The sequence below is a fragment of the Schistocerca serialis genome, chromosome 3 (genome assembly GCF_023864345.2).
Source record: "Schistocerca serialis cubense isolate TAMUIC-IGC-003099 chromosome 3, iqSchSeri2.2, whole genome shotgun sequence".
NCBI classification, from domain to species: domain Eukaryota; kingdom Metazoa; phylum Arthropoda; class Insecta; order Orthoptera; family Acrididae; genus Schistocerca; species Schistocerca serialis.
In genome coordinates, this window is record NC_064640.1 from 881,602,168 (window position 1) to 881,627,413 (window position 25,246).

General features: G+C 38.1%; 1 protein-coding gene across 4 annotated transcripts in view; it reads right to left on the reverse strand.

The window, feature by feature from the left end:
- Positions 1-25,246, reverse strand: part of LOC126471102 (ubiquitin carboxyl-terminal hydrolase 15-like) — a 184,954-nt gene that overhangs the window by 63,073 nt on the left and 96,635 nt on the right. For all 4 annotated transcript variants that reach the window (XM_050099175.1, XM_050099179.1, XM_050099178.1 and 1 more), the window contains exons 9-11: positions 17,979-18,137; positions 13,722-13,904; positions 9,288-9,508 (exon numbers count right to left, since the gene is read on the reverse strand). In XM_050099175.1, coding sequence (XP_049955132.1) covers positions 9,288-9,508; positions 13,722-13,904; positions 17,979-18,137 — 563 coding nt within the window. The remainder of the gene's footprint in view (positions 1-9,287; positions 9,509-13,721; positions 13,905-17,978; positions 18,138-25,246) is intronic.

Here is a 25,246-nt window from a genome sequence, read left to right on the forward strand (position 1 = left end):
TGCACTTTTTTGCTTTCCGTGTTTTTTATTCAGGAACAGTGATGTATGGAGTACAGGAAAGTGAACGATCTAAGACATATTAACGCATTAACAAAAAACATAGCATAAATCATGAACATATAAAGAACATATTTGAACTTAGTGCATTAGGTGACGGTAATATCACAACAATGTTAAATTGCACGAATCATGGTGACATAGTGAAACAATCTGATTGTTTTTGTAATATTGTATCACACTGACAAAATTTTGCATGAGCTACCGCTGCATAAACAAAAGAAGGCTACAGTGATGACATTCACAGGAAGAGAACACACTGGATGGTTAAGTAGTAAACTTTGGCAAGAGACTCATGAAGAGGTGGATAAATTTTGCAATTTTTAAAGTAGAATGGATAATGAAGGAAGAGCTAACAAAGACATTGCAGCAAGGAAAGCACAGGTGCTTCATATAAAAATAAACAGCTACTAACATCTAAAAATATCACTCCTGAGACGAGAAAGTAATCATGAGACGCTATGTTTGGGGCATGTCTCTGTATGAGTGTGAAATGTGGACAATAGGGAAGACTGAAATGAAATTCTTTCACAGTTTAGGCAAGGGACACAATTTTCCTATAGGTTTCTTTATCTGTCCACTGGCAGCTTTCACCAGCACTACATGCACAAGGACCGGGAAACAACAACACTCAACACCAAGGGATGGCATGGGACGACATGCAAATGAGTAAACTCAATATAGCCCTTAATAGTAAACTTACTCTGACTTCCTCCGTGCTTCACAGTAACGAGGCCTGCATATTGCAATCCATAGTGCTGGACAGGGCAAGATTATTTTACTGTAGATGACCCATTAGTTGAACTGCAATCTGTGACTTAAATCTAATGCATTCTAAACACTGCCCAATAATTCCCTTGACTGTGTTATGATCGTTAGAAATCCATAACCTCCTACATATCATACACAGCAAAAGTAGTGACCCAGCATGCAACAGATATTCATGTTCATACATTATGAGGATTTTTATCAAATGATGCTTTGCTGGTATAATTTGATGTTCCTCATTATACAATACCTCAGCATTCATTAACTTCCCTCCCACTCAAAAAATACCATCTGCATCAATAAATAAAAAGGAAGACAAGAATTGGCCTTTAACAAAGTGAACACACTACCGTATTCACTATGTTGACCAGTGCCAAAGGCCCTTTTGATAGTGTTTTGACATTCTTGTGGGGTAAGTGGTAGAGTTATCCTGTATGCTTGTTGCAACCTGGTGTTATTAGCAAACTTCAATGCACAGGCCAAAAACCTGTAAGAAATATTTACACAGCTATTCATCATCAAGTTTAATGACTGACACCAAGGATACTTGCACTTCCAGCCTGGCACTTTTTCTATAGTAAACAAAGGACAATTGAGTTCACTGTTAGATACCCATGTGGGATCAGACCACCACTGAACAAGTGAGCTCAAAGATGCTGGATCAATAGCACGTTATAAGTAATTCGCAGGAGTGTCTTCAGATTTTACATGTCTCCATTTGGGAACTGAACACAGTTCCAGAATTTCAGAGACCATTGGCAATAAGGGTTTTCCTATGACCAGCATGACATTGCAGCCCACAATGAACTACGGTGGAGTCTGCTCACAGATGGATATCTCTATTGTTTGTTATGTCTAAGGCATTAGTCACCTTACAAATGAGTTGAGCAACAAGCAGAGTACCATATAACTCCAGTCATGGGAGAGGTTATTGTTTGACAGAGGCTATGTGAGATTTGGTTGCAGCCAATGAGACTACAACATTGTTATTAGGAAGAACCCATCTAATGTATACACAAGTACCACATGCCAACTGCAAAGCATCACAAAAACCATGAATTTCCAATTTAATTTAGTGAGGGCCAGAAATGATCTTCCTGCCAATCGAAAGATGATTTAGGGAAATCAACTGCACATAAAGAGCATTCCGTTCATCAATCACATTGGCTGGAAGAACTTCATCCCAATCAAGGATTGGTTGCCACAAGCACTGTACAAACAGCTTGCACCTTTTGACTGCTGAGGCCCCCCACATGTTGCCAAGGTTGTTTCAAGTTTGCTGCACAAGTTTCACTGGAAACGCCTTATCCTCTACAAAGTCCCGCTCTCTACCCATGCGATTTCAATATTTTTGGAGCCATGAAGAAAGACATATGCTTCGGACATGGGTGTGCATGCCTGGGTACAATTATGGTTCTGCAAGAAACTGCAAAAAGTTTTCCATGAAGGTTTTACTTTTTTCCTATCTGTCTCATTTTCATTTGACTGTCCCTTTTAAATCCAGAGTGTGTGAATTCAGAGCTGCCTATTTCAATGTTTTGAATGTTTATACATATGTATCTTTCCAACAATGAGTTTTCATAGTTTAAATAATATTTTTTGTTGTGAACAAGAATTGTTAGAGGTATCTAATTTGAGAACCGAAATTTATGTTACAAACTGAGAACATGAATCATATTTTTAAGTTTGAATGGAGGTGCAGTACTCAATGAGACCTATGTAATGAACTGAGTCTCAAGGTTATGACTTACTCTATTGTATTCCACAAGATCATCACTGGTATGTCAGAAAAATTTTAATAGGAATACAAAAAGGAGCAGTCTAGCTTTTGATAGGCACTCTCGCAATCTGAGTTCCAAGGACAACAGAAAGTCAGTTCTATTAATAGAGGGGAACAGCTACATAAATGAATGAGGACTTCAAGCCATCAATGTGACTGGAATGAGGGACATCACAGTCTTATCACTGACTTCACCATCTATAGCTTCTTGTACCTCATACTAAGTCTTGCTTCATCCCTTTGGTATAAAACCTTCTAACAGTGAGATTACAGCCAGTAAGGTAATGCCATATTTTTCAACTGCATAATGACATATTATTTAACTCTTTTAGGATTACATACAACTCAGTGTTGAACACTGTGAAGGTCTTTGGTATGGAAACCTGAAGACATGATGATTAAGGGTACCACTGAGTAGCCAAGAGAGTCACACTGTTTTCACCCATGTGAACACACATTAAAATTTTGGTGCTCTCTGAAATATTATAAAATAAAGCTCTAATAATCATGTTTGCAGTGCTTTCTTCTCTGAAATTCATCCAATAAAAATCCTAGGCCTGTTAAGAAGCCAAAGTAGTGATTTATTCCATCCTTTATGTAAAACATACATATACATACACCACATCCACTGCTGAAATACGTGCAACTCCACTACTCACATACAGCCTTGTTGCTCGCAGATGATTAAATATGTTCCACTAACATGGCCACTAACAAAATAATATGTAGGTGGCTGTGGTACACTGTGTATTTCATATGCTTATCTCAACATGTGTAGTCGCCAACTGATGATGTGCGTCAGCTTGTTGACCTCAGTACAAAGGCTGGTAGTAGGATGCATCCAATATTTTTCAAGTATACTATTCTGGCAGATCCTTCCACACACCACATATCTATAATCAAGCCAAGACCACAGAAAGAATCTATAAAACTTCAGCAGATAGGTTCAGTCTGCTACCATTATCCCACACATCTTGCTGTTAAAATATTGAGTGCTTTGAAGAATCATCTTTTTCGCTCCCCCAAATGTGACTCCTGCATAAGCTACTAATAAAGTATTAGGTCCAGAAACCAAATTAAATATTCAAAATTTAAAACCATGTACCTTATTCTAAGTTTAGGAAAATCAAAACAACAATAGGTATTGTTAAAAACATGGCACACAGACAATGTCAAAGTATTGAAGCCAGTTTTGAGTCCATTCCTCCAGCAGTCTGTCACCAGTAGTAGCTAGAGAGAGAGAGAGAGAGAGAGAGAGAGAGAGAGAGAGTGTGTGTGTGTGTGTGTGTGTGTGTGTGTGTGTTTTGCAAGGCTAGAGGACAAACTAGAAATTTAAAAAATCAACCACAAATAACAAGCACTGATTGGGCTCCTTTACAGTGGACTTTACACTCTCTACAGATTGCACAATACTGTCCAAGTACACTGATGGAAAAAAGAATTACAACACCAAAAAATAAGTAACATATAGAGTAATAAAATTTTGGGAATACATTTGTCTAGGTAACATATTTACGTGATTAACATTGCAAGGTCACAGGTTAAAGTAACTGCAAGATTATCCATTGCAAATGTGAAATGCTGGTACAACAATAATTGGTGTAGCCACCAGAATGTTGAATGCAAGCATGCAAATGTACATGCATTGTGTTGTACAGGTGGCAGATGTCAGTTTGTGGGATGGAGTTCCATGCCTGTTGCACTATGTCAGTCAACACAGGGATGGTTAATTCTGTTTGTGGATGGCCCTGGAGTCGTCGTCAAATAATCTCACATTCATGTTCAATTGGAGACAGATCTGGTGATTGGGCAGGCCAAAGCAACATGTCAACATTGTGTAGAGCATGTTGGGTTGCAACAGTCATACGCGAGCAAGTGTTATCCCGTTGGAAAACGCGCTCTGGAATGCCTTTCATGAATGGCAGTACAAGAAGTCGAATCATGTGACTGACATACAAGTATGCATTCAGGGTGTGTGGAATAACCATGAAAGTGCTCCCACTGTCATACAAAATTGCACCCCAGATCATGCCTCCAGGTGCTGGTCCAGCATGTCTAGTACACAGACATGATGGTTGCAGGTTCCCAACTGGCCTCCTCAGAAACAATCACTGGCATCCAGGCAGTACCACCATAAATAAGAAAACACAACACACTTCAACCTTGTCCTCCAATGAGCTCTCACTTGACACCACTGAAGTCGCACATGGCTGTGGTTTGAGGTCAGTGAAATGCACACTAAAGGGCATCTGGCTCAGAACTGACCTTCACGTAACTAATTTTAAACAGTCCATTGTGTTGCTGTGGTGCCAACTGCTGCTCAAATTGCTACTGCAGATGCAGTATGATGTGCCAGAGATGTATGCTGGGACTCTAATCTGGAACCTTGCCTTCTGTGGTCTTGTAAGCTAAGTTATCCAGGCACGATTCTCAACCTGCATTCACAGCTCTCAGTACATCTGTTCTTTTTTCCAAAGTTTACAGAAGCTCTTCTACATACGTAGCTTGACTAACAATCCTGAAAGAAAGAGTACAGTGGAGAAATGGCTTAGCTGATCCAAACTGGAGAGCGGGCACTGGGGTGAAACTCATAAACCAATCTCCACTGATCAGTGTCAGTGAGAGTTGCACCCGTTTAGAGAGTGATAGCAGAGAACAATGCATTTTAAATGCTGAAGTGCATAATTTGCATGAAGGACAAGCATCTTCTGAAAACATGAGGCATGCTAAAGCTTGACTCCTGGGGTAGGCAGTTGCAGGCCCATTATGGCACATTACACATACTGAAGTCCCACCTGAGAAGAAACAGTTGAGGGGCTGTGTTAGTATTTCACAGAATGCATCTTCACTTAGGACATTGTGTGCTAGCAGAGACACAGCACATTTGTAAAATGCAAGGTGTAGCAGAAATCCCTCGATGACACAGGTGATAATGAATTTAACTGATGAAAGGAGAAAATATAAAAATGCAGCAAATTAAGCAAGTGCACCATTTCCGAGTTAATTAGCATTGTAGTTAGCCAATCAGGTTGTTGTGTGTGCAAATTCAAGCAGCCTCCCAGAGACAGTGTCGCCAAATGTATTCTTCGTTTGGTTTTAGGAAACCAAACAATAAAGGGAAACAAAAAACTTGGACATGGAAAGGTAGTAAGTATCGAACCCGAGACAATGACTAAGCAGACTTGTGTGCTATCATCTGCGCTATGAGAACAACTGACACTAATTGTGTTTGGTGCACCATTTGAATTTGAATGCACAACAGCCTGATTGGTTAACTTGGAAACAGTGCAAAGTATCAAATTTTTTTCATAACAATTATTTCTCAGCACAACCTACTCTGCAACACCCTAACAAACTTTTCTGACTGTTTTGACCATCCTCTGTAGAGGGTGCCTATATAAGGGAAGCAAACTTGAGGACAATGTTATAGAAAGAGAAAATGTAGTAGGTGAATATGAGATGGGAGACATGATACTGGGGAGGGGAAATTTGACAAAGAACTGAAAGATCTAAATGGTAATAAATCCTGTGAAATAGATGACATTCCCTCAGAATTACTGAGATCCCTGGGAGAGTCAACCATGACAAAATTATTCCACCTGGTGTGCAAAATATACAAGATATGTGAAATGCCTTCAAACCAAATTTAATTATTTCAATTCCAAGGAAGGCTGTTGCTGACAGTTGTGAATATTACTGAACCATCAGTTTAACAAGTCATTGTTGCAAACTATTGATATGCACTGTTAACAGAAGAATATAAAAACTGGCACAAGGTGATATGAAGGACGGAAGGAGAGAAGATTAGAGTTAAGTATCCTGTCTACAGTGCAGTCATTACAGACGGTGGGATTACAAAAGGAGGGGAGATGAAATCAGCCATGTCCTTTTTCAAAGGAACCATTCATGCATTTACCTGGAGCGATTTAGGGAAATCATCAATGACCTAAATCTAGATGGCCAGACTGTCATCCCAAATGTGGGTCCAGTGTGCTAAGCACTGTGCCATCTTGCTGAGCACCAACCTTGGGGAAGAGTGGCTTGAGCACAGGAGCAATGTAGGAACACACAAGACAATACTGACACTACAAATTACCCTAGAAGATACGTTAAAGAGAGGCAAACCTATGGTTATAGCATTTGTAGATTCAGAGAAAGCTTTTGCCAGTGTTGACTGGACTGCACTCTTTGAAATTCTGAAGGTAGAAGCAACAAAATACATGGAGCCAAATGTTATTTACAACTTTTAAAGAAACTGCAACTTTAAGAATTGAGGGATATGAAAGGGACGTCATAGTTGAGAAAGGAGTGAGACAGCATTTTAGCGTATCCCTGATGTTATTTGATCTGTGCACTGAGATAGCAGTAAAGGAAATCAAGGAGAAATTTGGAAATGGAATTTCACTCCACGGGGAATAATTAAAAACTCCAAAGTTTGCCAATGACATTGTAATTCTTCCAAAGGCAGCAAAGGACTTGGAAAAGCAGCTGAACAGTATGTATTATGTCTTGAAATGTACTTACAAAGATAAGCACTAACAAAAGTAAAACAATGGTATAGAGTTTAATCAAATTAGGCAATGCTGAGGGAATTAGCTTAGGAAATGAGAAATTAATGCTCTGCTTACCAGAAAATCTGTACAATGCCTCTACACCCATGTAGTATGAATTGACACTATTTTGACTACTTATGGCATGAACCACCTTTGACATGTAAATACTTTTAAAATAATTTTATTTATTTAAAATTTACATTTTAAAAAACATAATTTTTTTGGTTTTACAGGTGCCTTTTTAAGACATAGTTTATTCTCATTCTACACCAAGTGTTTTTATAATATAATTCTTATTATAAATTTGTGCAGGGTCCACAGTTAATAGCAGATTGTTCTGAGCACAAAGGTTTGGTGCACTTATAATTTGACTTTTTCTACTTTTCTACCTTTCTTCTCTACACAATATGCACATGCACATTATCTCTTCTTAGCTGGGGGTTTCGCTGCCCTTCCTGAATATGGTGCTACTAATGAATTCATTGACTTCTTTACCCCTGCCAGTTGCTTTCCTAACTTAATGATGAAAGTCCAGTGTCTCTCTCCTTTTTTTAAAAAAAAAAATTGTAACAAGCATCATCCAAATTATGTTTGCTTTCATTACAATTACATCAACCATGATGAGGACCACATCTTCTGGGCCATGATGTGAATGCCACCTTTGGGACATTGTACGTCGTCATACTTCTGATGACAATACTGTTCGTTGGTCAATAAGAGTGCTAAAGGCAGTAGCAACTTTGTTCTTGTTAGGCACATAAGAAAACCAAATAAGATACAGTGTACCTCACATCCTTTAGGTGTAATAAAATCAACAGACAATTCACCTGTTTTATTTATTTATTTTTTTTTTTGGCTAGAACTGAATATTCTATTCACAACAAATAACGGGTTGAATCAAGAGATATAAAACAGTTATCACAGGTGATATACGTCCACAAGTTCAATCACTAGGGTTTTTACAACATTCTCTCCAAGTCACACGGCTCTGATTTCTTCCTCCTTTCCCAAATACTTTCATTTTCCAGCAGTAGCTTGTTCAACTGTCACAATTTGCATAGAACTTTATTCCGTAACTACCTGGTTTTGATGGCACGTATTCTCGTAATGGACAGCAACCTCTAAATGTGACCAACTGTAGATCCATGGTCATGCAGCATCCTTGAATTTAAGCATCCCTCAGGGTAGTTTCCCACATCCCAAAAACTTCTCTGATTCCAGTTTGTCACTTGACCCATGTTCACGTCAGGCTGCTGCAGTGTCAAAGTGCAGCACCCTTGTTGGTCCACATTCACAGTTTTGTAAAGCACGCTGCTACACTGTTGTGACATCTGTAGTCATGTTACATTTAAATGTTTGAGGTTTTTGGATAATGGAAGACATGCAGTGGGATATGCACCACCAGTCCAACCCTCAGTTTCCAGCACTGAATCACCAATGTAAACATATCCACTGGGATGCTTCAGTATCATATCAATATTATTAAAGAAATTTTACAAATCACTGAGATCATGGAGGACAATGTGGCAGTCATCATCCGTTGGCACATTGTACAGCCATATCCCCCTCATTGTCTCATACAAACCTCAACAACTCTCTCTCTCTCTCTCTCTCTCTCTCTCTCTCTCTCTCTCTCTCTCTCTCTCACACACACACACACACACACACACACACACACACACAAAATTCAATACAATACACTACAATACAAACTCTAGTGGCAACACTCCCTGTACGAGTCAAAATGTAATAAATCTGTGTTCCACACACTGATCATTTGGGCCCACATGTATATCATCCCTTTGTAATCTTAATCATTTATTGCTAACATACTGCTTTGCACATCCTTCAAGTTTGCATGAATTTAGCCCTTTTTGCATGGGTGTTTCCTGTTTCACAAACAGTATTGTAGATAACAGATGGGCATGGTTCCCCTAGCTCAGTTTACCACAGTACTTCATCTTACAAGAAAACTATATATGGAATTATAAACATAAGAATGTACAGAGAGTACAAAGCTGTAAAAGTAAATCTAGATAGAGATTTTAAAAATATCACCACAATGCTCGCATAGATTCAAATACATATGGCAGATAGTTAAAAGACAGTGAAAAAAGCAAAATACTTACATAAATATTTCATCCTTTTCATCAATGCTATCCAAAGGATCATTGACAGTGTAAAACTTATGGAAATGGTGGCTCTGAATTTCAGCCACAATTAAGTGTTCTGTTTTAATTCTAGTCATACTACTGAATGCAGTTAACAATGTTTGTATAGTACCCTTCCGTATCATGTTTAATCGGTATTTACATATCTTGTTTGTAGTATCATGTGGCACAAATGTAACCTAGAAAAAATACAATCATGTTAGAATTTTAATTTTTATTAGAGCAATTTACATCCCTACACAGGAATATATGCATTGCAAATTAAATAGCCACTTCATTTACTTATTTTTATAATTATGTCCTGGAAGGACAAGTACACATGCTTTATACCAATAAATTAATATGTGCACTCTTAACACTACCACTTAAGTGCAATTATTAAAGAATAAAATATTACTGAAAATAAAAGCAGTTGAGTGTGGCTTTGTATTTCTAAAAGAAATTTTAAAAAGGAAACAGCATGAGGATAAAGTATATGCATCTTTCATAAGTTTTTTAGCACACTGGACTCGCACTCGAGAGGACAATGGTTCAATCCGACGTCTGGCCATCCTGATTTAGGTTTTCCGTGATTTCCCTAAATCGCTCCAGGCAAAGGCCGGGATGGTTCCTTTGAAAGGGCACGGCCGACTTCCTTCCTCATCCTTCCCTAATCTGATGAGACTGAAGACCTCGCTGTCTGGTCTCCTCCCCCACAACAACCCAACCCCATCCTTCATAAGTTTATACAAAGTACAAATTTCTAGATGACATTTCCTAACGATCTATACCTGTGATTTTATGGACTAACAATTATTCAAAAGTTTTCAGTATTCATTTTGCAAAAACTTATTTCTGCCATGCTCGGCATCTCAAAGAACTTCCATATTACGCAGTCTGTAATAATTTATTCAGTTACATACTTGGTTAAGTTATCACATGATCATGATTCAACAGCTGCAATAAGGGGGAAGAACGTGGCCACAGAGAGAAAAAAAAAAAAAGATTGAGTGTGGCATAATGGATTGAAGTTGGAGAGGCATGGAGACAGAGGTGATGGTGGGTGTGAGATGGCAGCTACGCTACTGAAATCTTGAGGCAAGGAGGCTTGTGGGATAGAAGTACGCAGCTCCCATTTACATTATTCAGTGATGCATTGGGGAGGGGGAAACCTGGATGAAATGAGTGCTGAAGCAGTCACTGAAGTTGAGCCTTTTTCACTCAGTATGTTCTATTCCTGGATAATAAATTTTGCTGTTGGCCATAGTTTGGCAGTGACAATTCATTTCTGTGAATATCTGATTGGTGGTCATATCCACACTATGCAGGAGTTATAGCAGAGTTGGTGTTATGTCACAATCGCTTTTATATATGGCCTTACATCTGATACAGCAGAATATCCCTGTGATTGAACTGGAATAGGATGTGCTAGGTGGCTGCACAGGACAGGTTTACACCTCCACCCAATTGTGACCCTCTCTAATGCCCACTCAACCACTCCCTGGTTATCTATCAGAATTTTCTTAGGTTCAACTTGTCCTCAGCTTTGTTTTTAGGTCGAATGCAAAGCTCTCAGCAAATGAAAGAGAAGCCAATTCAGTTTAGCTGACAACAGGCGATGCATCTGCACTGACAATCGATCCTCTCACTTAGTATCAAAGAGGTCTTACTAAGGACTTCATTGACAGAAATTACCTTCCAAACCTGGGCCACAAATAGATCTGCCATGCTGTCCACACAAATGCTTCTAATACCCCAGCCACAACCATGAACTAGGTGCATAGAAATGGAGCCGCCCCCCCCCCCCCTCCTAATTTTACTCATTATCACCCCACATCCCCCACCAGTGCTTCAACAATATTGCATTGCACCCTGACATTGGGGAAGAAACTTCTCCCAATACTTCACACCTCTTCAAAATTGATATTCCACTGTCCAATCAATCTACAAAATTTCTTGGTGCGTCCCTGCAGCATATCTCCTCCCAAAACCTTGCCATATGGGTTGCACCGCTGTGAAAGATCCAAGTACAAGAACTGTCTTCTTCCTCCGCACTGGGCATCACACTCCACTACTAACACAAGCACAGCCTATCCTATTAGAGCCATAGGCATCTATGAAACCAGTCGTGTCATACAGCGAATCTGCTAAGACTTCTGCACAGTCTTCAACGTGAGCACAGCCACCAACCAGCTGCCCACCCACATGAATAGGCACTATCAAACTGAGGTAAAGAGCGGAGTTGACAACCCAGTGGAAGAAAATACTGACAAGCACAAGCTCAACTTCGGTGGCTGCTTCACAACCCTTGCTGGCTGGACCCTTCCAAACAATATTGGCTTTCCGGAATAACGGAGATGGGAATTGTCCTTAGAACAAACTCCTCCACACCACAGTCCACCTGGCCTCATTATCCACTACCCATATTCCAAAGCCATCTGAACCCCTGTCCCCATATCTCCCACTTTAATCCATTATTCTAAACTCACATGGGTCTGCCTCTTCCTTTGCTCTATTCCAGCTCTCTTTCTACCCCACTTCTTTCAATTCATCAAGCAGCTTTCTCTTCTTGCGCTGCATCTCCCTCCCAGCCATCAGCTTCCCAACACTCCACCCCTACCTTCCCCTCACTGCGTTCTTGCTCATCTCACCCATTTCACCTGACACAAAACTCAAACCAATCAGCCTGCAGTGCCACAACACTATAAGAGTGTGTGTGTATGTGTGTGTGTGTGTGTGTGTGTGTGTGTGTGTGTGTGTGGGCGCGCGCGCAGAAGTACATTTTTCAAAAGCTTGGTAGATTTTTCAATCTAGCTTATGTTCCTGTTAACAGCTCAATGCCTCAACTATACAGCAAGAAGCTACCTCTACACCTCTTATTATTTGTATTCCAACCACAGTGGCACTCCTGCATTTTCAGCTTAAACAATGGATGATTGACCAGAAAAATTCACATCTTACAATAAATGTGAAATAGAAGTAAATTCTGCCTCAAAATACAAAATTACTTAATAGACACTATTTTATAGCTACTTGTGTCCAGGTGAACTATTTTATCAGATACAGGCTGAAATATCTTTATTTTCTGCATATAAAGATAAAAAATGTAACCTATTTTCAATTACTGGTATTGTACTGGCAAAGCTCAATTTGGAATGTGTGTAAGAACCTGTTTGCAAAATAAAAAGTGTACAAATGAAATGACGGATCGAAGTGCTCGGTGATCTGGTGCCATGCTGACTGTGGGCAGTTGAATGGTCTAGTTAAAATACATGCTGCATAATGCAACACAGTACTCAGCCATGGAACCTGGCATTTTATAACAAAGGTGTGTGTGTGTGGGGGGGGGGGGGGGGGGGGGTAGCTAAAGCTCAAGAGATGGTACAATGCAGACACTTTTAACATGGCAAATTAGTTGGAAGATCTTTCAAATTATGGTTGCATCGAATATCGTTAGAGGCCGGGCCAGGACTACGTCATTAGGAATACTCCACTAACCTAAACAAGCCAGTGTGCAGCAGGCACCCCCGAATGCTTTTATGTTGTGCATTGATCATTTTCTTTTCTTATTCTGAAATAAGTGAAGCAGAGAAATGGAGGTGGAGCTTCTTCCCTCGTATCTTTCCTCTCCCCTGCGGCAGCCAAATTCTAGTGCATTTACACTCACGGCCAACAGCCACAATAGCCTACAGTGCCCACACTCTGTGCTATAGGGACTGGGTAACAAAATCTATAACTTTTTTGACTGTGTGCCGATATTCTTCCCCTAATGTTAAAATAGAGTTACCACATATTCAATTTTACTTCTACTCTAAGTGTCTTGTCAGTTCTATCTGTAGCACTGTCAAACATGGGTTGCCCACGAAAGGTCGAAATTAATAATCTGCAGATTCTGTAATCATCAAACTGGGTGAGAAAAGACAAACAATGTCCAGAAACATTTTAAATCAGAAATGCATTCAGTTCACCCACACGAAAATGCTGCTCCTTTTCAACAGGACAAATTATTTTTGAAAGTGTAAATCCAGCCAAACGAAGAAAACTAAGAATATTTTGGAAGAAAAAGGTGTTGAGGTTCTTGCAAAAGTGAATGTTCTAGTCAAAACGTTCCCAATCAAACACTTTTTTTTTTAACAGTCAGTTCCAGAGAACTAAAGCTCGGTTTGTCTTCACTCATGTAGCATTACAACCTTACAAATTTGTGTGTCTAATCATTTACTAACAAAAAAATAGATGGGAATTTCAACAAAAATAGTTAGAATTTAAATTATTTTTAAATAAGTGACTGACTGCTGTTTTTCCACATTGTCATCTAATATTCCCAGTTTTGTGTACTAAAACAATTCCTAATTTTCCACAGTAGTATGCATAATTTTCAAACAGGACCAAATTCTTTTATACTATATGACTTACCTCAATTACCCGTTCCCTTCTGATAGGTAGAGGCAGAGACAAATAGCAAAATGGATCGAATGTTATTGAAACCTTCGAACATTCTGGGCAGACAACAGTAGATTTTAACAGCCCGTGGAATACATCAACAATAATGGAATCATTTCGTCTACGATAATTTTTCCACGACTCTTCTGCAACTTCCTGTGAAAACACAGAGAGGGTGGTGCTTATAAACTATGGTGACACTTAACGAGTGCATAAAAAAATGTGTACTATCCTCACACTACAGCACTTTTTTCTGGTCAATGATTGTTCTAATACAAAGATTCCAAATTCAGATAACACATACTTAGTTTAGTCCTACATAATTCTTGGAAAATATGATATGGTTAGCATTTACAATTTAACATAATCTATTACTTCTAATCACTTCCGCAAAATTAAAATCTCAAGCAACATAATTTGATGACAATAAATGTTCTGGAAAGACATCAGATATACAACAATATGTAAAAAGAAAACATTATTGCATAACTGTTTATTATTATAAAATTATGTTAAAATATTACTGTACAGTTAATACTTTACATCAGAACAAACTGCTCAATCAGTCTAATGAAAGTCTGAGTAAATTACTAGGAGACCAAAATACTCATAACATATACTTTAGCTTATATATTTCTCCCACACTTCAAGCTTTCTTTACACGTATCAGTATTTTTTCACTGGAAAATTTGTTATCTCAGAACCATAACTCCAAAGATGTGATGGTTAAACTTCATAAAACATTTTACAACAGGAATATGCTGTATCCCATAACGAAATCTTGGCAGTAAATCAGACTGTAGATTCAAATTAGCACAATTAAAAAGACTGCTGTTTGTATCTATGAATTATCATCACAAGAAAACCACACTAACAGTGAAAATCATATACAGGGTAATGCTACAACACATAAGGGAATAGTACAGGTGCAACTATCATATTGTTTGCATGCAATAACCATCTTTTTGTACAGTGAAACCCCACTTTTACACTTTTCAAGGAACTTTATAAAAAATGGTGTAAAATGCAAGAAAATGTAAAATGTGGGAAATAACATTTTAAGCTGTAAAAGCTATGTCTAGTATAACCCCTTGCATTTTATGTATGTGCACATAATAGGCATCAAAATACTCATATCAGAGACTTATTTATTATCTAATAATAGTTTATTATCTAATAAAAACTTCTGATATTATGGGAACTGATAACTGGGAAGCAGAAACGTTTGACTCAATTTCATATGCCATTATTGACGTTATTGGAATGTCTGCAGCTGTCATTCATTATTTAAATAATGAAACACTGAATCAGTCACATATTTTTTTATGCTTAGCACAGTGTGTTTCGAGAATTTTTTCTTGATATCAAGTGCAAATATTTAAGTAAGTGTTTTGTGTGGTGTTTGATATGTGTTGTTCTGCATATCTTTAACTGTAGTCGTCTTTTTGAGGTTATCCTGTAGTGTGCTTCCTCAATTATGTAGATAACCACGCACGCACGCACGCGCGCGCGCGCACACACACACACACACACACACACACACACACACACACACACACACACACACACACACACACACACACACACACTATTTTTTGTGTAACATCACAAAAAATACAAACTTAAAAATTGCAATTAACAATGAGAATAAATACTTGAAACACGTTCTGCTCAGCATGAGAACATATGAATTAGCACTGTGTTTAAACTGAAAACATTTGTTGTTGTTGTTGTGGTCTTCAGTCGTGAGACTGGTTTGATGCAGCTCTCCATGCTACTCTATCCTGTGCAAGCTTTTTCATCTCCCAGTACCTACTGCAACCTACATCCTTCTGAATCTGCTTAGTGTATTCATCTCTTGGTCTCCCTCTACGATTTTTACCCTCCACGCTGCCCTCCAATACTAAATTGGTGATCCCTTGATGCCTCAGAACATGTCCTACCAACCGATCCCTTCTTCTGGTCAAGTTGTGCCACAAACTTCTCTTCTCCCCAATCCTATTCAATACTTCCTCATTAGTTATGTGATCTACCCATCTAATCTTCAGCATTCTTCTGTAGCACCACATTTCGAAAGCTTCTATTCTCTTCTTGTCCAAACTATTTATCGTCCATGTTTCACTTCCATACATGGCTACACTCCATACGAATACTTTCAGAAATGACTTCCTGACACTTAAATCAATACTGGATGTTAACAAATTTCTCTTCTTCAGAAACGCTTTCCTTGCCATTGCCAGCCTACATTTTATATCCTCTCTACTTCGACCATCATCAGTTATTTTGCTCCCCAAATAGCAAAACTCCTTTACTACTTTAAGTGCCTCATTTCCTAATCTAATTCCCTCAGCATCACCCGACTTAATTAGACTACATTCCATTATCCTTGTTTTGCTTTTGTTGATGTTCATCTTATATCCTCCTTTCAAGACACTGTCCATTCCATTCAACTGCTCTTCCAAGTCCTTTGCTGTCTCTGACAGAATTACAATGTCATCGGCGAACCTCAAAGTTTTTATTTCTTCTCCATGAATTTTAATACCTACTCCGAATTTTTCTTTTGTTTCCTTTACTGCTTGCTCAATATACAGATTGAACAACATCGGGGAGAGGCTACAACCCTGTCTTACTCCCTTCCCAACCACTGCTTCCCTTTCATGTCCCTCGACTCTTATAACTGCCATCTGGTTTCTGTACAAATTGTAAATAGCCTTTCGCTCCCTGTATTTTACCCCTGCCACCTTTAGAATTTGAAAGAGAGTATTCCAGTCAACATTGTCAAAAGCTTTCTCTAAGTCTACAAATGCTAGAAACGTAGGTTTGCCTTTCCTTAATCTTTCTTCTAAGATAAGTCGTAAGGTCAGTATTGCCTCACGTGTTCCAGTGTTTCTACGGAATCCAAACTGATCTTCCCCGAGGTTGGCTTCTACTAGTTTTTCCATTCGTCTGTAAAGAATTCGTGTTAGTATTTTGCAGCTGTGACTTATTAAGCTGATAGTTCGGTAATTTTCACATCTGTCAACACCTGCTTTCTTTGGGATTGGAATTATTATATTCTTCTTGAAGTCTGAGGGTATTTCGCCTGTTTCATACATCTTTCTCACCAGATGGTAGAGTTTTGTCAGGACTGGCTCTCCCACGGCCGTCAGTAGTTCCAATGGAATATTGTCTACTCCGGGGGCCTTGTTTCGACTCAGGTCTTTCAGTGCTCTGTCAAACTCTTCACGCAGTATCATATCTCCCATTTCATCTTCATCTACATCCTCTTCCATTTCCATAATATTGTCCTCAAGTACATCGCCCTTGTATAGACCCTCTATATACTCCTTCCACCTTTCTGCTTTCCCTTCTTTGCTTAGAACTGGGTTTCCATCTGAGCTCTTGATATTCATACAAGTCGTTCTCTTATCTCCAAAGGTCTCTTTAATCTTCCTGTAAGCAGTATCTATCTTACCCCTAGTGAGATAGGCCTCTACATCCTTACATTTGTCCTCTAGCCATCCCTGCTTAGCCATTTTGCACTTCCTGTCGATCTCATTTTTGAGACGTTTGTATTCCTTTTTGCCTGTTTCACTTACTGAATTTTTATATTTTCTCCTTAGATTTTCTCCTTAGATTAAGGAAAGGCAAAACATTTAAGCAGCGCAAATCGAATGAAAATGTCAACTAGTGCTACAAGTGGCCAAAAGGCGAAACACACTACATATGGTTTGACAGAGATGTGAGAACAATTACAACAATCATAAAACTGCGCATGTGATGTAGAGACAGTTTGGAAATGGTTGTGATTGGTCATGATACCTTTATTCATACAAACCTAGTTACTCCTGTCAGCCACCATGCAGAGTAGTTTGGTAGCGGCAGGAGATACAGAATGAAGTCTTCCCACTTTTACACACTTACCAGTTTAAATCCACTAAGTAGAGCACCCTGGCGTCAAGAAACTTAACTACATAATGTTTGTAAACACTACTTATCATGCCAGCATCATTTTACGTCAGTTTCTTCCCCCAAATGTGAACCAAATGAGGACTGAACCTCAGATCATACTAGCAGTAAATTCAACAGAGTGGTACTTTTGTTGTATAGGCCTGTCACTTACTTCACAAGTAATAATTAGAAACTTCTGGCATCATTACACACAATGGAATAATAACCACACTAATCTGAACAACTTCCAAATTATAGTAGATATTTACTGTGTAACAATATTAAATTAAACATACTCACTTTATCTGGACGTCCATCAGCATCGCGTAGCTCAATGTATGGCTTCTGTCTAATTCGATTTAGGTCCTCATGCAACCCATCCAATAAAAAGGTTAACAGTTCTTGGGAGTCATGCTGTTGATATCCTGAGAATTGTGGAGCAAATTTTCCTACCTGGTGCTGCAGTTAAATGAAAAAGAAAAATTATGTATGTGACGCACAAATATCATGTAAAAATTTAATAGGCACCCAAGGCCCTTCATATACTACAGTATGAAAATGTTACTGGTTGAAATTTACTGCAAAGCATATCATCAAAACAAGTTCCATGCAACAGAAGAACTGAAGTCATTACTGCTTGTACAAACACCCGTCAGATGAGCATTAAAAATATTTCAAAAGTGATCATTATTTACCTTGGTTTTCAACCGAGACATTTGGATTCTAACTCTGTCAGTTTTATAGAAGAATTTTAAACAATTCATCTAAAAAAAAAAAAAAAGGAGAAAAATCAAAGATAACAATCAAACAGTTGTCGTTATAGTTGGATAAAAGGGAGTAACCTCATATTAGCCAGGGATGCAACAAGTACACTTGATTGCATAGGCTTCCACAGATAGTCAGTTGACATAAAATATTTCGGAGTATGGTACCACACCATAATGTAAACAACTATATTGGAGAAACCAACATTTTGCTCACGGTTACAGATGCCTTCTTCTGGGTATACCCAGAACTTCCGCTGAAATGTTGGTTTCCCCAGTACAGGTTTTTACATTATGATGCAGCACAATACTTTTATGTCAAGTATACTCGACTGTGACAACAAAAAAGATTCAAGGTTCAAAATGAATCTTTCACTGCAAAATCGAGCATATGCTATTGTGAAGCTTCTTGACATAAGAAAACCATGCCAGACTCGTTTTCAAACTCATACTCATGCCTTCATAAGACACTGCTATGAAGGCAAAACTTGTGATCTGGAATACACAGGGTGTATACACGGACAAGGAAAAAAAAATTCCCGGATTTCCCAGTTAAAAATATGCTTTCTCCCAGGTGATAATACACTCTTTCTGAGTTAAGTGGCAGTATACATCTCCTGGGAACTGTAAAACTTATGAATCCTTTGATTGGTTATAGTTTTATACACCAGCGTAGAATTTCCCGGCATTTCAGAAAACTATATTCAGAGGGGGGGGGAAGACACATTTTGGAAAGATGTTTGAAGTACATTCCATTTTTATTGTACTTCAAAAGTATAAATTTGAATTCCACCAAACACCGCATGATACTTTCTGAAGCATTGAATTCAAGATTGCGATGCACTTTTCTAGGCCAGTCATTGCTCATGTCACGTAATTTCACCAGCCAATGACAGTAGATATTCAGAGCATAGGACACGTGATGTAGTCAGCCAATAGCAACATCACTGTTAAGTAGCGTGAGCACACAAATAGGAAAACTTAATGGTTTAAATTTATTTACATAGTGTTGCTACAAGAAAAGATCTCACAGATTAATTAGCTGAAAGAGAAGCTAAGCTTTCACACAAAAGGTTGATCTTTTTTGCGCATGTTACACTTTAAGATAAGTCACACAAATGTGCCAGTAAAATTTTTAACAATGACATAAATGGCTGATCTTCTGGGCTTGAAATTCTTTTAAATGGTCGTCCTCGAAGAGTTGATTTTTAAATGGAAGTCAAACGTTCTGTGATTTAAGAAATTCTTCACACACACTCACACATAGTTCATCTTGTGTAAAAGAAAATTTACTTTGGAAGTAACACTTTTCAAACAACCATTCGCAATATTTTCCCGCGACCTGTTAGAAATAGTTTCATTTCAGCAGTAGCCAAAGGGCACCAGATAATAGGTGTCACCGCACTTATGCAGCTATGATGATACAGGAAGCCCGTATGTTCATACATGTAAAACATTTAAAGATCTTACATAATGTCATAAAAGCAACAAGACATTAGAGGATATTCCAAGAGCATCGGAATTTCGTGAACCATACTAAAATGCATAATTCAGCTTAAAGTGCACATTTGTATGTCCAGTTTTGGATGTAAATTTTCTTGTAGTACCAGTACTGTATTATCTCATGTTTGGTTCTTTATTATGGCATAATGCCATATGTGATAGGAGATGAAAATATGCACTTGAAATGAAGCGAACACTTGAAACTAGCCAATAGTGTGGCATTAAACACTTTGTTTCAAATAAACTGACTGCCTCTGTGGAAAAGATTAATAAAAGCCAATTTTTTTCGGTAAACCAACAAAAATAATTTGGTTGTGCAAGGCAATTAATGCTTCACTGTCAGAAAAGTGGAAACAAAATAAAATCTGGAACTAATAACATATTTTAGCCTTCCATAATTATGTGAATGCTGCTGCTAGCTGGGGACTGTACAACTGGCCCTTACTAGTGTAGTGGTCTGGCCAAAAATTTCCTGTCAAAATTTCATTTTCTTGGATGCACCGAAAAGATAATATGCAATCTTTTTTACCCGTTATTCCTGTTAGTCATTTATTTCCACTCCGGTAGTCTGAATCTATGGATTTCGCTAGTAATTATAACAATGCTGGTCATTCTCAAACCCAGTCAACCACATAAACAGTGACTGGTGTTCACCTATTCGGATTTATTCCACTCAGCTCGTATAACACCGTCCCCTTTTGTCTGCAGGAAAGTTTATTTCTAGATGCAATGGGGATTCCCCTGGCAGAGACATCATGTACACTATACACGCATTCAAAAATCAACTTATGATTTATTCAGAAATCAATTCAGACTGTGTTCAAAAATGTTCAAAAACCAACAGGAATGCATTTCAGAATCATATGAATAATCGATAGAGCAACATGCACTGGATGCTAGGCACTTTGTGAAACAAGGGTTTTTTTCTCTCAAGAATGTAAATTTAAGCTATGAGAGTCTTTTTCGCACCATGATTCCAACCCTTCAACAGCATGAATGTATGAGTAGGGCCATTTTTATGTAATATGGCATTCCTCTGCACACAGCACAGCCAGTGTTACAGAGGCATTTTGGAAATGCTAGAATTATGAACTGTCTTTTCCCTACAGCCTGGCAATCCAGACCCCCTGATTTTAATCCATGTGACTTCTGGGTGTGCAGCTATCTGATAAATGCTGTGTTTAGCATTCCAATTACAAACATAGCTGAACTGAAGGCAAAAATTACACAAAGCATTCTGAATGTGACCCCTGAGATACTTTCATCTGTTGTGGAACATGCTGTATCTTGATTTCGACTTGTGGCAGAAAATGGTGGACAGCATACTGAACATATCTTGTGCAAGTCTCACAACAATTAAAAACCAATGTCACTGTTGCTTTTACATGGCTTTTGGGCTCAGAACAATTAAAAACCAATTTTTCCCATCTGGTTTGATACAATGTTGCCATAGTGGATGGGATTGCTCAACTAACAGTGCAATAACTGTAAATGCCAAACTTGTGGGGTCATGCACATTGCACAGTATGGTTGGTGTAACGTGCTACTCATACCATAGCCATCATGTTTCGATTCATCTGTCATTTGTAGCCAAACCCATTTACATTATGATGCATACAGCGCCATCTAGTGGAAAAGTGTGCCTGCATTTAGGTCGACTCCAACTCACAGACTAACGACGAGGACTGGTAAGCCAGTCAGTGGTTTTTAGGCAGTTTCCAACTATGTCAATACCAGACTGGTATCCACATCTCACCTCAGATACATGTCATACAAAAATAAGAAAATATTCTCACACTTTAACATGATACGTACACACAATTTGCATTTGGGGGGGGGGGGGGGGGGGGGTGATGGCATTAGGAAGGGCATCTGGCTACCGTCACTAACATTTTCAAAAGCCATATGATGATGCCGACCGTGTAGAGACATGGGAAAATGCAAGGGAGATGATGAAGAAGAAGAAGAAGAAGAAGAAGAAGAAGAAGAAGAAGAAGTTGGTACATTTTTCAAACAACAAGTGTTAGAATTACTCCTCTTAGACAGACAGCAACTGAATTTACTGTTATAGCATTTTTCACTTATTATTAAGTGATTCTCAGCAAATCGATTTTCCCTTGATTACAGAAAAATATATTTAGTTCTGCACAGCAAATAGAAAACCGCCAATGATAAATGTAGCATGAATATGAGTCGATGAATTGGTCACAATGTTCCAGGGTTTTTGCTATACTTGTTTATGAAAATTTGAATAGGAAGAAACATATTAATGAACTGCTTGTGCAGCTAAGTTGAGCAGTTTTTTGCTCTTCTCATAATTGATAGTTTCAGAAACAAATGAATATCTCAATGTAATTTACATATTACTGTTTATTAATGACTTATGGTAAATTTTCCTAGGAGAACTCACTAGTCATAAAGCACCAACTGCACATAATAATATGTGATATTTACACACGGGTCATCTCATAACAGATGTCCCTTCAAGAATTTAGGTATTCTAACTGTGCTTTCAAAATATATTCATTTATGAATTTCATCATAAATAATCCAACAAAATTTGTGCAGGTTAGTGATGTTCACAGTTAGATGGAAAAAAATGACCATTAGTCATCACTAAAGCTGTCAGTGGCTCAGATATGTGTTCAATATACAGCCATGGAATCCACTGATCATTTTCACAGTAATATGAAATGACAGGTAGTAAAGTAGGAAGTAAAGTAAATTTTATGCCCTGTCTCAGATGGACAGCCAAAGCAGAAACCTGGAGAGAACTTTACAAGAATATAACAAAGACTTCAAAGCAGTAGGATTAGTAAAACCTGGTGCAAGCATGAAACATGTTACCGATGTTAACCTGCAGGGAAAAATGGAAGGTGAAAAGGAATATGTTGAGTGCATAGCTGTTACCAACGACATCACAAGAAATGGGGTGCAAAATTGCTTCAAAAGCCTGAAAAACTTTTTAGAAGTTAATAAATCTTGTAACACAATAGTTACAACGCTACCTAATAGGTATGACCTAACGTATAATTCGTGTGTCAACAAGGAGATCTGAAAAACAAACATCAAAATGAAACAGTTGCGTGCTTCATTTGGAAAATGTAGAGTAGTTGATATAGGTAAATTGAACAGATGTCTTCATACCAATCCAGGGTTGCACCTAAATTTCAAAGGCAAAAATCTTGTGTGTGACAAAATAAGAGAAATTATCGCAGAAAAAGGTGACTTAAACAAAATTCTAAATATCAGAGGTATTACGAATGTTTTTTTAGAGTAAATGGTAGCATAGACCAACATCCAAACCGCCCTGAACAAGAAAAAACTGGCTTTACAGCTAATGGTCTTCTGTAAATTATTTTATGTAATGTAGCTGATACTTCTAGTAGCTTAAGCTAAAACAATGCATTAGTGTCTAGTGACAACTGTAGTGAAGTACTACATATAGGTAGCTGTGCTTTTGTAAAAAGAACAACAATATGAACAAAATTAAATGTCTAACAGTGTTCCACCAAAACATTCAGTGTATCAAAAACAAAGTGCAGCAGCCTGAAATCGAGTTGCAAACCCTAAAAAGCTCTGTTATATACATCACTGAGCACTGGTGCAAGGAAAGTGAAATTGCCTATGTAACTTTACCCTCATATATACTAGCATCTTCTTATTGTGTAGAGTTTCAATCAAAGGGGGAGGGTTATGTATTTATATTAAACATGAACTCCAATACAAGGTTGGAAATCACATTGTCTATTTTGTTGAAGAAAAACACTTCTAAGTGTCAGCAATAGAGCCGTCATCTCAAAATGTCCCCAAAAACCTTGTCATATTATGTGTATATTGTTCCCCTAGTGGTGATTTTGATATACACTGTGCAAAACTAATACAGAGTCTAGAACAGGCATCAAATACTAAAAGTAACATCCTGCTATGTGGAGATCTTAACTTAAACACAGCAAAAATATACAATCTTACTAATGCTTTTCTGAGCACTTTATGTAGCTTTGGAATGACATCACTAGTCAGCATTGCAACAAGGATAATGACACACTCAGTCTGTACTATTGATCATGTAGCCACTGATATTGGCTCAGAAAACTGTGACTTAGTACTCAAAAATCTGGGACTTTCAGATCATCTTTGTCAAATTGCAAAAATAAATGTTCCTATGGGAAAAGCAACCAAGTTACATGGATACAAAAGAATCTACTCCCAATCAGCCATGCAAAATTTTACTGTACAGTTAAGTCACAACACCTGGGATGATGTATATGCACAAACAGATACCAACAAAAAGTTCTGTCATTTCATGTCATTGTTTAAGCTCAAATTTGAAGTCCTACTTCCTGTTGGAGCACAGAGCAAAACAAAATGGATTACCAGTGGGATTACAAAATCTGCCCAAACCTTCAGACAGCTCAGCTCTGTAAATAATACATGCAGTGACCCTGGTTTTGTAAGCTATTACAAAAACTACAAAAAAAATTTACAGAAAGATACTTCAGGCAGCTAAAAAGTCAGCTAATAACAAACTGATAAGAAATGCAAATAACAAAAGTAAAGCTGCTTGGACTTTGGTTAAATGTGAGACTGGAAATAAAAAAAGGACACACACACACACACACACACACACACACACACACACACACATTAAAATCAAGAAATCAGGCAATACAATCAGTGATCAACTTCATAAACTCATACTTCACCAGTATTGCAAAAGACCTGAAGAGCAAATTTCCAAAAAGATCTGATATTCCAGTGCAAAATTACATAAAAAAATAAGATGGTTCTGCTCCCCACTACTGAGAGAAAAGTAAGAAGTACCAAAAAACAATTAAAAAACAAACTCTCAACAGGACGGGATGAAGAGTGCATAGACAGCATTAAAGCGCCTTTAACTGACATCGTTAAAGGGTCTTTTAAGACTGGCCACTTCCCAGGCTACCTGAAACTAGCTAAAATCATACCTCTTCACAAAAATGGTGATGTTGAAAACAGAAAATTACAGGCCAATTGCTTTACTTCCAGTATTTTCCAAAATAGTTTAATGAAAAATAGACGTATGAGTTACTTAAATAAATACAATCTTCTCTGTTAACACCACCATGGCTTCAGACCGGGCAGAAGCACTGAAACCGAAATAGCTCAGTTTACAAAAGTTGTTCTTGAATCACTAGACAAGGACAGTTACGTAACTGGAATTTTCCTAGATCTATCAAAGGCCTTAGATACCGTTGATCACAACATTCTTCTACACAAGTTGGAGTATCTGGGAATTAGGGGAGTGGCAAATAAATGGTT